Here is a 15,175-nt window from a genome sequence, read left to right as displayed (position 1 = left end):
GGGGAGGTGAGGACAGCGCTGTCTTGGGGGCAGAAAGAGCAGCAAAGTGTTGGCTTGGAGTGTGGCAGACAGTGGAAGGGAAGCTGGAAATGTCCAACCTCCAAACTGCTGACCCAACAGAGAAGCTCCCAAGGTGGGGTGTGTGTGGGGGGAACATGGGAACAATGATGGGGGAGGGCGGATGGGAACGGGACGACCCAAGTGGAAGAGGCGTATTTCATCAGCATCCGTCAGTTAAAAATAACTGCACGTATTAGTCTAAGTGAGGTCACCACAGGACTGGAAATTCACTGTCTGAAACAAGAACACCGGAAGGAAAAAGCCGCATCTACACATCGGGTGACAAACTCGGCTTTAAAGACGCGTGGGAGGGGCCGTGCGCACGTGAGCCAGGCCCCGTCTACCCTCTGGACATTTTAGCAGATGCCTGACTGCCGGTTTTGAAGTTAGCACTCTTCATTCTCCTGGTCTTGGCAGAGGGGAGTGGCACCACGGTGTCTCATCCGTGATGCGCCACCCAGAGATGGTAGAAAGAGGGCATGTTGCTGGGCACCCAGCTGAGCCTCAGAGCCTCTGAGCTGGGCCTCCATCCTCGGGTCCTCTCTGCTAAGAGACCTCAGGAGAGCCCGCTGAACAGTGCTTGCTTTGGCCAAGGATGTGGTTCTTCCCCCCAGTAACCTGTGCCTCTTGTCAACTCAGTGCTCCATCAAGTCCCCAAAGGGGAAGGACGGCCTCCCCGCCCCCAAGCCCGAATGGCTGTGAGGAATGGCTTACACGCTCGTCTAAGGCAGGACAGCAGGACCGCTGGATGTAGGGACAGGTTATAATGGAAGATGGTAACTTTGCTCAGCAGACCCTCAGGGTGGGTGGGCTTTCTACCCTCTCAGTCAGGTGCCTGAGAGTAACCCCTCTAAACTGACCATGAGGCTTGACTTTAGTGGAGTCGTTTCTTGTCCTCTCTAAAGTGAAACGTCCCTTCACGTTCCACGAGGAGATACTGACTGCGTGGGAGGACACGCGCAACCCTCTGTAAATTCTCCTCTGCTCCCTTTGAGAGGAGGTTGTAGGCTGGTGCTTTCACCCTAAGAGACTTCGAGTTTTCTATGAGCAACGATGATCCCCTATCACAGCAGCAAAGTTACCAAAAATCAAAATGATCAAAATCAGGGCATTCAGACATTGATGCTGTTCAATCCATAAGCCATATTCAAATACCATCAAGTATAGTTGTTTCATTTCTAATCTAGGATACAATCCCAGACTGCATCTCATTACCAAGTCTCTCATCCTATTTCAATCTAGGACAGCGCTTAGGCTGCCTCTGTTTTTTCCAATTCTCTGCATTTTAATTTATTTTAGTTGTGTGCGTGCATGTGTGTGTGTGTGTGTGTGTGTATGCATCTGTGTCTGATGTATGTGGGAATGCAGGGTGTCTGTTTGATGTATCTGTAGTGCTGTGTGTATGTGTGTGTAGTAGTATCTGTGTTTGATGTGGTGGGGTGTCAGTGTGATGTGCATGTGTCTGGTGCTGTGTGTGTAGGTATGTGGGTGTAGATGTGTGTATAGACTGTGTATAGATGGGATGTCTAAATAGCTAATGTGTATGCATATGCAGTGTCTGTGATGTGTGTAGTGCTGTGTATGGGTATCTGTGTGTATGTGTGTATCTGTGTGCATAGGTGTGCAGGCCCGCACACACTTTTGTGGAGGCCAAAGGAGGATACCAGGTGTCTGGCTCCATCACTGCTGGTTTACTCCCTCCAGGTAGGGTTTTTCTTTGAACCCCAATATCACCATTGTAGGTAGGATGGCAGCTCTTGAGCCCCCCAGGAGTAAGGCTACCTCCAAACCACAAGCAGGCCATTGATTTATAAACGAGTCTAGCTAGGATTAGCACAGGAGCCACAAAAATTGGAGGGCTACCAAGTTGTCGTTTGAAGTCACTCCACTCTGGAGTGGCACTTAACATCATAAAAGCTATAGAGGACCTGACTGCTTGAGATCACGAGAGGAACAAGGTTCTGTTCTGTTTCCCGCAGAGGGTCAACCCGGCCAACGTCTGGGATCCAAAGGGGCCATTTGAATTAGTTTATAGTGCTGTCAGATAGACAGACAGACAGACAGACAGACAGATCTTGCTCTCTTTAGATGTTTGCAAAATCGAGGTCACATCTCTTGGTTCTTTGATTGGACTGACGGGGAGATGGTTCTGCTGGCCTTCCGTAGAGCCCAGCAAGTGGAGACCATTTCCTAGTGAGCGAGCTCACACTGGAAGTCAGGCTGGTGAATGTGCAGCAAGCATCTACCAGTGCCCATGACAATGCTCACATTTACCGATTCTGACGTCTTCCTTGGACAACCCAAGGGTTTGTGCTTTTAATAACGTGGCCTTGTGTTTCTGATGTTGAAAGAAATCTGGGGCTAGGGAGAAGGCTCGGTAAGAGCACTTGCTGGTAAGTCTGGTGACCTGAGTTTGATACCCAGGAGCCACTTGGTGGAGGACGAGAACTCTGAATTGCATGAGCTTTCCTCTAACCTACACATACACATACACACACATACACAGACACTCACACATACACACACTCACACACATACACACACATAACACACACTCACACACACATACACACAAATACACAAATACTCACACATATACACTCACACACATACACACACATATACACACACATAACACACACTCACACACACATACACAAACATACACACACATCCACACTCACACACATACACACACATAACACACACTCACACACACATACACACAAATACACAAACACTCACGCATATACACTCACACACATACACACACATACACATACTCACATACACACACTCATACATACATACACACACTCACACATACACACACACTCACACACACATACACAAGCACACACACATACACACATATACACACACTCACATACACACACTCACACATACATACACACTCACACACACACTCACACACACATACACACAAATACACAAACACATACACATATACACTCACACACATACACACACATACACACATACACATAGACAAACACACACACTGGCAACACACGTCCCCACATGTGTACACAAACACACACAAACAAATGAAAAAAAAAATGAAGAGAAATTTGGGTAGCCATGAGTTTGAAAAGCACCTCCCAACCTAGACTGCATATGAAACTCACTGGGGAGGTTTGTAAAAGCTCAGTGGTGAGGCCTAGGAGCTCTTCCTTACTTGGGGAGGTCAAGACAGAAGGATCAGATGTCATTCTTGGCTACATGATGATTTCTAGTCTAGCCTGTACTACATGCAACCCTGTCTCAAAAGAACAAACCCTCTCAATGCCCAGAACATTCCAATTAAGTCCTTCAGGGTCAGTAACCACATACCAGTATTTTTAACACTTCCCAGTGAGGAGCCAGGCAAACCTTGTTTCTGAGACCGACTAGTAAGCCTGCTGTTTTCTCCATCACACCAGCAGCCCCACTCCGCAGCATGAAGACCTACTCGCCACAGCCCAACACAGCTACCGAGAAACTTCCTACAGTTTTCTCTGCACGACTTGGCTGAGTTTTCCAACAGGAAGTTGAATTTTTCTCTCCCACAGGCAGTTTCTTGCATCCCATCATTTCTTTTTTCAGAAAAGGGATTTTTTAAGGATTTATTTATGGGGCTGGAGAGCTGACTCAGCCGTTAAGAGCACTGGCTGCTGTTCTAGAGGATCTGGGTTCAGTTCCCAGCACCCACATGGTGGCTCTCAGTTGTCTGTAACTCCTGTTCCAGGGAATCTGACCCCTTCATGTAGACACACAAATGCACATAAAAGTAAAACTGAGAAATACAAATTTTAAGAGATGTATTTGGTTATTTTATACATGCATGCATGTATGTTTGTATGGGCATCTTGTCATGACCTTCCTGTAGGTCTTCTGCAAGAGCAACAAGTGCTCTCAACCTCTGAGCCACTCACCAGGCTTTATGTTAAGGTATGCCCCTCACTAGGAAGAGACAGAAGACCATCAGGATTTGTACCAGACACACTCAGGGCTCTGTTCTCGTTCCCTCGAAACCCAGACCTTTCCAGGCGCAGGACTCCTGATGGGCACCTTCACTTCTTTGTGGGGGGACGGCCTTGTACCCATACAAACAAAAACCCAAAAGTCACATGTCCTGACACATCCCTTGACCAAGGATTGGCAGCTTTATTTATTTATTTATTTATTTATTCATATTTTTTTATTTTTTATTTATCTATTTATTTATTTATTTGAGACAGGTTTTTCTGTGTAGCCTCCTGGGATTAAAGGTGTGTGTCACCTTCATCCGGCTTATCTATTTTATTTTAAAAATTGTATGTATGTGTGTGTGTGTGTGTGTATGTGTGTGTGTGTGTGTGTGTGTGTGTGTGTGTGTGTATGCACATGTGAATGCTAGCACACACAAAATCTAGAAGAGGTTATTGGATGTTACAGGAGGCTGTTAGCTGCCCAACATGGGTTCAGGGGACTTTTGAAATAGCAGTGAGTGATCTTAGCTGCCGAGGCAGCCCTATATCCGCCCTGAGAAGACCTGGTAAAGCATGTTCAGAGAGGGGTATGACCTCAGTGTATTTGTCTAGACAGCCCACCCGTGACAGCAGCTGCCACTCACAGCTTCCAGGACCCTTACAGACACTGACCTTCATCCTTAATACAGAGGGCATTGTACTTGGCGCCAGGAACTGGGTGGCTGTCAATCGTCACGCCAACAGCTCTCAATACCGGCTGTTCACCGCTCCCTTTGCTACACACGGTTGTCCTGAAACAGACAAAGGAGGAACCTGGGTCAGGAGAGTGTCTTCGGGTTGAAAAGAATCATTTTCTTCTATCAGGTGAGTCAGCAGATATGTGGGTGATTCGTGACTTCTGGACAAATGCGTAAAGGAACATTCTCCACAGACAAAGGCCGCGTTTTTGGAAGACTCGTGATCCTGGGGTTAACTCCAAGGTATCTCAGCTCAGCTCTCAGGAGCAATACCTTTTGATCCTTTCCACATCTTACTTTTTTCCTTTGCTATGGAAAAAGATTCATTAAAGGAACCCCTCGAGTTCATCTTTACAATCTATGTCATTACTGCACGTGTGTATGAAGGTCGGAGGACGGCATGGATCAGGCCTCACCTCCGCCCACGCAGGTTCCTGGTACTCAGGCTCGGCAGTACACACTTACCTGCTGAGCTTTTTCTCCTGGCCTCATGTGAATTTTGAGAAGGTTTTATATTTGGTCTAGAGAGAAGGGTAAGCATTTGAGTGCAGAGGAGCTGCGGCTGGTTCCCAGCTCCCAGGCATGGTGACCCACTTCTTCCTACAACTCCAGGTGTGAGCCACCAGATCCCCACATTGCCCTGACTGCTGAAAGCCCGTCGCTTCATTTGCACACAGCACCCTAGCACCATGGTAACCAGAGCATCTTCCACAGAAGAATGTCTGACTCTTCCAGGGTGGATGTCCCAGCCCAGTGGCTTCTTTGATGGGATACTTCATAGGCACGGTGGCTTTCTCTAGGCAGTGGCCTTCTGGTGGGGGGGGCAGGGTGAGCGGGAGATGTCTTAGGCAAGGGACATGGCCCAAATGTTCTGGAGGGCTTTGAAGTCTTTGGAAATGCCTCACTCCCATCTTCCCTGGGCATGTCTTCAGGATCTGGCTCTACTCAAAGGAAGCAACATTCACCACGTGCTTCTTGAGGGAATCCATACTTGTCAAGACGTCCATGTCTGAGCAAGGGAAGGCAATGCTCGCGATAAAACACATCTGCACTGCAGCCGACAGCGTTACACCGAGCTAACAGTCTGAAATGCTCCCCTGGGATACCAGTGCACAGGCTCACAGTCAGTTACCACCATCTTCCCTAGTAAGTTCTGGAATGTTCTAGAGTGCTTATTCTCTAAGTGGGCCACAGAGGATTTCTACGTGGCATCCTTCTGAGGGGGCTTCTTTTCAGGGGGTTCTCTCCTGTGGGGGCTTTTTCCCCACTAGGGTGTTCTTCTGAGAATCAATTCTCTCGTTGAATAGCATCAGTCAGCCCTTTTCTCTTGTTCAGCCTCTTCTTTCTGACTGCCTGCTAGAAGGATGGCTGTCTTCTGGAGAAGCCGGGGGACCTGCTCTTGGGGTTTCCCCTTCCTTTGGAAATTTGGAGTGCAATCGTGGAGTGAGGTGCATCGCTAAGGTGCAGTTCTTTTCTATTCAGGAAGCCTCTCCAAAAACCATGGCTCCTTGACAATGTTTTGAGGCTTGGAATCTCCTTCTAAAGCCGTTTGTAGGCTTTAGGTGCAGACCCAGGTGTGCAGAAGACAAGAGGACTAGCTGGGAGAAGTGGCTTATAGTGGAAGGAGGAGGGTGCACTCATTTTGCTAGATCACCTTGTCCAATATGTTTCAAAGGTCTATAGAAAGCCACGGCAAAACCCCGGATTCTGGTGCCTGTAACCATGAGCTTAGGAGGAAACTGAGGTAAGACAGAAACTGAGATAGGATTTAAAGGAGGAAGACCATTAGAACTGCCTCCCAGATAGAGGGAATAGAGCTAAATGGGGAACCATCTGAAGACAAACTAGCAGAGAAGGGAGTAGTCTGGTATTCTTAGCCAAGTTACTCAGATCCCTCCAGGTCTCAGTCTAACTTGTAAGATGGAGGTGCTAATGCTGAGGGTGTAGCTCAGTGATTGGCGTGTGTGAGGCACCAGGGGGCTAGGGAGCGGGGGTCACTGAGTTCCCCAAACTGGAGCAGACAGGCTATATAATCTGCTTGGGACGGGAGCATCTGAGAACAGAGAGGGTTCACAGTAGGACCATGGGAGCATCTGAGAACAGAGAGGGTTCACAGTAGGACCACCCTCTGTATCTGTACAGAGACACAAACCAGCACCCCTCAGCCTGGATGCCACATGGAGGTGGTCTCCACACACAGGTCCTCTGAGTGGGTGCCAAGAAAGTGGCAATTGATACATGAGACCTCCCAAGCGCCAAACCATCTCTCCAGTCCCCACTTTCTTTTAAAATTCTAATCACAGCATATAGTTTCATCTCCTCCACCATTTTCTCTACACTGTTTTATTCTCTCTTCCTCTTTCATTTATTCTGCATATATCTCTCTGAGATAGATTCCGCTTTATTAATTCTCTCTTTAGCTCTTTTCAATCAGCTGTTAGATTCATCCATTAATTTTAGGTATTTCTTCTTGTTTTTTTTTAAATTAAAATTTTGTTTATTTATTTTATGAGTTCACTAGCTGTCTTCAGATACACCAGAAGAGGGCATAAAATCCCATTACAGATGGTTATGGGCCACCATGTGGTTGCTGGGATTTGAACTCAGGACCTCTGGAAGAGCAGTCAGTGCTCTTATAAAATATTTTCATTTGACTATTTTTATAGTTTCTCATGCTGTTAAAGTTCCCCCTTGCCTTTAATATCTTTGAAATTTTTAAGGATTGTCATCTTTCTTTAAAAAAAAGATTTATTTTTATTTTATGTGTATGGGTATTTTTGCCTGTACGTAAGTGTGTCTGTGCACCGTGTGTGTGTGTGTGTGTGTGTGTGTGTGTGTGTGTGTGTGTGTGGTGCCAAAGGAAGTCAGAAGAGGACATTGGGTCCCCTGGAACTGACGTTACGGACGGTTGTGAGCTGCTGTGTGTGTGTTGGGGATCAAGACCAGGTCCTCTACAGAAGTAGCCAGGGTTTTAAATGGCGGTGCCATTTTTCCAGCCCTGGGGATTGTCATCTAAAAGTTACTACCTATCAATGCTGACATATAGAATTCCTTCTGGCTGTTGTGTATCCTGAATTTTATTCATTATTAGTGTCCTGTTGTGACTGGTTCTTTTATATTATGTGAGAAATACTGTGCTGACAAAAACTGTTTGTTGAAATAAATCAAGGCCTAGAGTAGGACTGTCTTAAAAGTGAAATTTTATGGATTCTTCCTGACCCCTGGAAGCCTGAAATTCCATTGTCATCTTTGAAATCTAAAGAGAAGAGAGATGGCTGGAGAGACGGCTCAGTGGTTAAGAGCCCTGGCTGTTCTTCCAAAGGTCCTGAGTTCAATTCCCAGCAACCACATGGTGGCTCACAACCATCTGTAATGGAATCAGATGCTATCTGAAGACAGCTACAGTGTACTCACATAAAATAAATAAATCTTAAAAAAACAAAGAGGAATATTGTTTTAAAAAAAAAGAAATCTGAAGAAAAGATGCATACGCTGTTGGGACGTTTGCTCCAGCTAACCCCAAGACTTACTTCTCTAAAGCATTCTATGGATTAGGAATTCAGCACACAGTGGGGATGATGGTGTCTAGAGCTCTATAGTGTCTAGAGCAGTGGTTCTCACCCTTCCTAATGCTGCAACACTTTAATACAGTTTCTCACAGTGTGGTGACCCCCCAACCATAACACTATTTTCATTGCTACTTCATAACTGTAATTTTGCTACTCTTTTTTAAAAAATCTTTTTAAAAAATATTTATTTCATGTATATGAGTACACTGTTAACATTGTGTGTTGCCTAGGACTGGTTAGGTTGGCAAGGACCCTATGGGAGGCCCTAGCTTTCCTCAGTTCCTGGGCATCCCATCTGCATCTATGTATGACCTTTGCAGAGCTGCAGACAAAACATCCAAATGAGACAACTTGAGGGAGTTTATTTGGGCCCATGGTTTCAGAGATTTCAATCCAGACAGCTGGAGAGGTATGGGGACAGGAACCACCTAGGCTTGGTGCTAGGGGCTGATCACATGACAGAAGACCAGGATACAAAAGGTGACAGGAATCTGGCTGTGCAAGTAAACTCAAAGACCAGGCCCCCAGTGACCCTCTTGATCAGCTTGACCCCACAGCGTTAATGTTCCACACGATCTTCCCTGCAAATAGTGCCTCCAGTCTGGGGACAAGTGTTCGAAACGAGAGCTCACGGGGCACATTTCAGATTCAAACTTTAGTTACCTCTAAGTGATTATAAAGTGGCAAAGGGAAAGAACTCCAGAAGCCAGAACATGCTGGAGGGGCCGGGCAAGATGGGAGCAGAGACCTGAGAACTGGCCAGAAGCTGATTGGCCAGCTAGCCTGAGGTACACAGAGAAGCAGAAACAAGAGCCTCTGGATTGCCCAGGCTGAAAAACAGACTTAGAAAAAGTTGTTCTCTGAGCTGAACAATGGTGGCAAATGCCTTTAGTCCCAGCACTTGGGAGGCAGAGCCAGGCAGAGTTTGAGGCCATCTTGATCTACAGAGTGAGTTCCCAGACAGCCAGGGATATGTATAGAGAAACCCTGTCTCCAAAAGCAAAACAAAACAACAAAAAAGAAAGATTAAAAAAAAAAAAAAAAAAAAAGAACGAAAAGAAAAGCTGTCCTCTGATTTCTATGTGTGTGTGGGAGGCATCTATGCATATGCACACATACACACAAATAAATAATAAGTCAACGGAACATGCTAGAAACCACAGTGTTTTCTCACATAGCCTGTCCTGATATCCCTGCAGGCCAATAGCTGAGCCCCGTATATACCAAGGTAGGGCAGCTGAGGTGGTCGGAGACTTACCCGAGGGTGCCGTCAGCCAGCCAGCCCGTTGTGCACACTGCAGAGGCACAGTCCTGGACCACCCTCCTCAGCTCTCCGGCAGACACCAGGTGAGCACCCCTGCTCCTGCAGGAGATCCGAGCTGCCTCCAGGTCCAGGCCCTGAGAGCCATTCTGAGAGTCCAGCACGAAGAGCTTCCCTGTGCAGGAGAAGAGCGAGAGGCAGACTGTGAGGTCTGAGGCACCGGGAAAGACGGTTGTCTGCGGGTACTGGTGCACACTGGCCCTGGGACCTGTTGCCCAAGAAGGCTTCAAACACATGAGCTCAAACCATCCTTCCACTTTATCTTCCCATCTGTGGGAAGAGCGAGACACCAAGTCTCACTGCTTCTAGCTAGTCTACTATAAACAGCAAACAAAAATGTAACCTTGAGGACTTAAGGACCCAAGTCTGATCTATGGAAGAAACCACATAAAAATAAAGCCAGGTGTGGTGCTGACTCGTAATTCCAGTCTTGAAGGGGTAGAAACAGGTAGATTATGGGCTCACTGGCCAGTCAGCCTGGCCTACATGAGGGGTTTCAGGCTGGTGAGAGGCCTGTGTCTCAAGAGTACAAGGCAAGGCAGCACCGGAGGACAACAGCTCAAGTTTCTCTCTGGCTTCTACGTGTATATATGAATATGCACTTTCTCTCTGTGTGTGTGTGTCTGTCTGTCTTTCTCACAAACAACACACACATACACCAACCAGATGGTCTGGCACGCATTTGAATTAGCCAAGTGTGACACATGTCTTTAATCCTAGCACTGGGGAAGCCAAGGTAGGCTGATCTCTGAGTTCTACAAGTCAGCCTGGTCTATGGTGAGACCCTATGGTATGTATGTATGTGAGTGTGTGTGTGTGTGTGTGTGTGTGTTGTGTGTATGTATGTATCTGTATCTGTGCATGTGTCTGTATATATAATGTATGTATAATGTGTGGGGTGGAGTGGGTATGGCTGTGGCTTTGCTTTGCTTAATCTTTTCTCCAAAAAAGATGTGATGAGGCTCTGTGTCCTGGGCCCCTTGTGTGGGTTTCTTGGTCCCCAGGATTCTGAAGCTGTCCTTACTGCTCCCTTCTGTCTTTCTTGCCCTGGAATGTCCCTGATATACTTCTCCTGGCCCCTTGCCTTAGGACACTATAGGGATTCCCCACAACCAAACCACTTACGTGTGCTAACTTCTTTCCTGATGCAAAAGACAAGAGCACCACCTGTCACATCCTCACTCCCTAAAGCCTGTCTATAGGGGTGTGTGTGACCACTGAAGAGAGTGTGTGTGTGTATGTTTGTGTGTGTGTGTGTGCTCGTATGTGTGGTGGAAAAAACAAAATATGGCTTGGTGGAGCATGGTGGCCACCAGCAGCCACCTGGGGGGACAAAGGAATGCCTGAGAAGCCCTGTTCAGTTCCAGATTGTTGTGCCAACTGACAATTTAGGTCAGTGATTCTCAGCCTGTGAGTCTTGACCACCTTGGGGCAGAATGACCCTTTCACAGGGGCCGACTAAGACCATTGGGAGACACAGAGCTTCACGTTACGAGTCATAACAGTAGCAAAATTACAGTTATGAAGTAGCAACTAAAATAATTTTATGGTTGGGGGGGTCACAACATGAGGAGCTGTATTTATGGGATACAGCATCAGGAAGGTTGAGAACCACTGGTTTAGATGGAATGAGCCTTCGGTTTCCTATAACGTTTCCATTAATGCTTTGAGTTTCAGACAAGGGTAGCCATCCCCCTTCCCCACCCACTCTGAGGTCCTCCCAGACCCTCCTCTACCCCGCACCCCACCCCCGCCCTTTCAGCTTCCTGTCTCTCAGTCTATTGGCTGACTGGCAAAGGGCCTGACCTGTTGATTGTGCCACGTGTCACTTCTTAGAAGAAACTGACTTTCTCTCTCCTCCCAATAGTCAAATGCCAGTATTTTCTCCACTAGGGGTGAAACCTTTGTGCCTACCAAGTTTTTGTCTGGTGTGAGCTTGTATGTGTCGTGAGCTTCTATTGACCTCATGTGTCGTCAGAACTGATGTGAGTTCATGAATATCAGGTCTGTTGTGTTTAGAAAATACTGTTGCCTCTTACTCCTGCAGTGTTGTCTGTCTTCCACAGAGATCCCTCAGCCTTGATGAGCAGTTTTCTTTCAAAATCAACACAATGGTGGGGCGGCAGTGGCACATGCCTTAAATCCCAGCACTTAGGAGGTACAGGCAGGTGGATCTCTGAGTTCAAGGCCAGCCTGGTCTACAGAGCAAATTCCAGGACAGCCAGGGCTACATAGTGACATACTGTATTGAAAAACAAAACAAAACAAAAAAGAAAAGCCAAAAAGAACAACCAAAACCTTAGCAAAATCAACCCAATTTTGAATATTTTATTTCTTCAAGACATTAAATCACTTCAGGGATGATCACATGATTCCAGGCTGCCAACCCCAATGACCTGAGTTCTATTTCCCTTAACCCACTTGGTTGACCAATCCCCCCCTTGTCCTGTGCCCTCCATGGCTTTCACGATCCCTCCACACAAAATAAAATTTAAGAGTGTAACAGCATTTCGAAAAATTATTTCAAATCTCCCTGCAAAAAAAACTCAAACCCAAAAATTTCACTACCAAAGCAAACAAACGAGAAAACAAAAGCCTGTTTTACAGAGCCTCAAATCCTTTTAGACCAGAGAGAAGGAGGAAACAGATCTTAATGCCTGTCATCAAGTTCCAGGCTCAGTTTCCATCTTCTTTCCCCAGGGTGCCCTCCACATGTGGCACTGAGAACCAGGGTGCCCTCCACGTGTGGCACTGAGAACCAGGGTGCCCTCCACACATGACACTAAGAACCAGGGTGCCCTCCACACATGACACTAAGAACCAGGGTGCCCTCCACACATGGCACTAAGAACCAGGGTTCCCTCTACGTGTGGCACTGAGAAGCAAACTCAGATGCTCTGGAGACTAATAAGTAATCTTAACTGCTGAGCCATCTCTCTAGCTCCAATTCTTTTCTTGTCTTTTCTTTTCTTTCTTAACCTTAAAAAATTAAGTTCCGACTCTTTTATTATCTTATGTGCATGTGTGTTTTGCCTAAGTGTATGTCTCTGCGACACTTGCATGCCTGGAGTCTTTAGGTCTTCAGGTCCTCTGGGACTGGAGTTACAGAGGGTTGTGAGCCACCATGTGTGCACTGGGAATCAAACCCTGGTCCTCTGGAAGAGCAGCCAGTGCTCTTAACCACTGAGCTATCCCTCTAGCTCCAAGGCCTGGTTAATTTTTACTTGTTTTTCAGATTATCCTGCATTAAGTAAAACACTTCTTACTGAAGTAGAAAAAAACAAAATACTGAGGTAGGTAGCTCGTGCTTTGAATCCCAGCACTTTGGAGGCAGAGGCAGGGGTATCACTGTGAGTTGGAGGTCATCCTGGTATATAACGAGGCCCTCTCTAAACAAACAACAACAGATGACAACCTTGTCCTCTTAGAGCACCTTTATCTTTTAATCTCCTCAGTGATTGAAGTTGCCTTTGTAGCCACCAAGCTGACCACAGTTCTCCTGTGGTGTTTTGGTTTTTTGGTTGGTTGGTTTAGTTTGGTTTGATTTTTTTTTTTTTCCCAGACGGGGTTTCTTTGTGTAGCCCTGGCTGTCCTGCCGTTCACTCTGTAGACCAGGCTGGCTTCAAACTCAGAGATCTGCCTATCTCTGCCTCCCGAGTGCTGGAATTAAAGGTGTGTGCTACCATACCTGGCTACCTCTGGGCATTTTTAAAGCTCCCTAATAGAAGGACCCATTTTTCTTTGTCATTCTGTCTTTGTCAGCAAGGACACTGCCCAGTATACAGTAGCTACTCTGTAGACTTGGACTGCATTAGAGTTTTCTGAACCCATTACCCAAACAGTTCATTTGCGTTTAGTTAATATGAAGGGTTTTTTTTTCCATTTCAAAAATCAAAAAGTAAGGTTTTAGGCGATAAGTCAGTAAAGTGCTTGCTGCTTTAACCTGAAGACTTGAATTCAGTCCCTAGCTCCCACATGGGAAGGCAAAATGGCTCAGGGAGTAAGGGAGCTTGCCTCGTGAACTTGACATCCTGAGTCTGATCCTTGAGCCCTAAATGTAGAAAGAGAGAAAAGACTCCCAGAAGTTGTCTTTGACCTCTACTTGTGAATGTGGCAGGTGCCCCACCCCCTAATAACATAAAGTCTTGGTATGGTTACCCATGCCTGTAAACTGGGGAGGTAGAGACAGGAGAATCCCTGGGACTTGATGACAAGCTTGCTCCAGGTTCATTGAGAGATCCTGTCTCAAAAAGCAAGGTGGGGAGGTTGGAACTGCTCAGTGGTTAAGAGCAGAAACTGCTCCTGCGGATGACCAGAGTTTGCGTCCCAGCACCCATACAGGTGGCTTACAACACTTGGTGCTCCGCTCCGTACATTCCCAAATAAAAAACAAAGTAAAATACGGAAAGACAGTGGTCCCTCTCCTTTGTGTATGAGAGACATGTTGAATTAGTCACACATGTTTTAATTTTTATAAAAATCTATTTTATATATGTGAGTACACTGTCGCTGTCCTCAGACACACCAGAAGAGGGCATCAGATCCCATTACAGATGGTTGTTAGACACCATCTGGTTGCTGCGATTTGAATTCAGGACCTCTGGGAAAGCAGCCAGTGCTCTTTCCAGCCCCTAGATTTTAATTTTTTAAGAGACTCTTTTTTTTTGGTCCAAATCTCTTCAAATATCAATAGTAACAATTCTCAGCTAAATAGTCAGTCCCCTCCTCCCGGCATAGACTCAGGTAAGTAGGTGTGTGGGAGGCACAGACCCAGGAGGAATCTGTTCCCAATATGCTTTACGGTTCTTCCATGGCTCCGCTACACCATGGAGGACCCAACAAGTTTTCTTAAAATGGAATGTGCTCACAGGTCTCCATAGGCCAGGTGGAGAGAGGAAAGGGAAGGTGTGTTTGTGGGGGAGGGGGGGACAGGAAGCATTTCCAGCAAGAACAAACTCATGCTAGGGTTCCTCAGTTTCTCCTTGCTAGATGACAATCCCAGCTTCTGTTTTCTATGCCCCTCCCCAAGCCAGAGAGGCACAAAACTTTGGTCTTTATCCATGTGGCATTCCGCTTAAGCGTTCTTAATGGGGCGAAACTCGATAAACCACCATGGAAAGAGAGTTTTGGTCGAGGGAGTTAAAGTTGGAACAAAAGTAAGCATTGTTCAAAAGTTAGTACTAACCTGGACCCATTCTACGTGCATTCTTTAAAATCAGTCGATTTTTCATAACTCAACCCCAGGCCAGAAATCCCAAAGCATTACCAATGGACACACGGCAAAGAGGTTCCGTGTGGCAGTAATGGAATGTTCTAGAATTAGATGTGCAAACATTGTACAACAAAATAAAGCCCCAGTTCTACATTTTAAATGGTAATTTTTATGAGGCATATCTAGATATCTAAAGATATACATATATAATATTTAAATTGTTTTTTTTTTTTTATTTTAAAACGTTGGGGCTGAGGCTGTAGCTCAGTGGCGGGATATTTCCACAGCCCTGCCACATAAATTAA

The 15,175-nt window shown here is 46.2% G+C and overlaps 1 protein-coding gene across 1 annotated transcript in view; it reads right to left on the bottom strand.

The window, feature by feature from the left end:
• The window catches only part of SUSD5 (sushi domain containing 5), a gene marked incomplete at its 5' end in the record, with an annotated part of 43,437 nt that overhangs the window by 26,734 nt on the left and 1,528 nt on the right, over window positions 1-15,175 (bottom strand). Inside the window, 2 exons of the mRNA XM_080934198.1 lie at window positions 4,704-4,822; window positions 9,596-9,773. Of these exons, the coding sequence (XP_080790324.1) occupies window positions 4,704-4,822; window positions 9,596-9,773 (297 nt within the window). The remainder of the gene's footprint in view (window positions 1-4,703; window positions 4,823-9,595; window positions 9,774-15,175) is intronic.

Source organism: Micromys minutus (assembly GCF_963924665.1).
Source record: "Micromys minutus genome assembly, chromosome: 21".
In the NCBI taxonomy this organism is placed as follows: domain Eukaryota; kingdom Metazoa; phylum Chordata; class Mammalia; order Rodentia; family Muridae; genus Micromys; species Micromys minutus.
The sequence above is the reverse complement of the archived record's forward strand: the minus strand, read 5'-3'. Positions and strand labels throughout refer to the sequence as shown.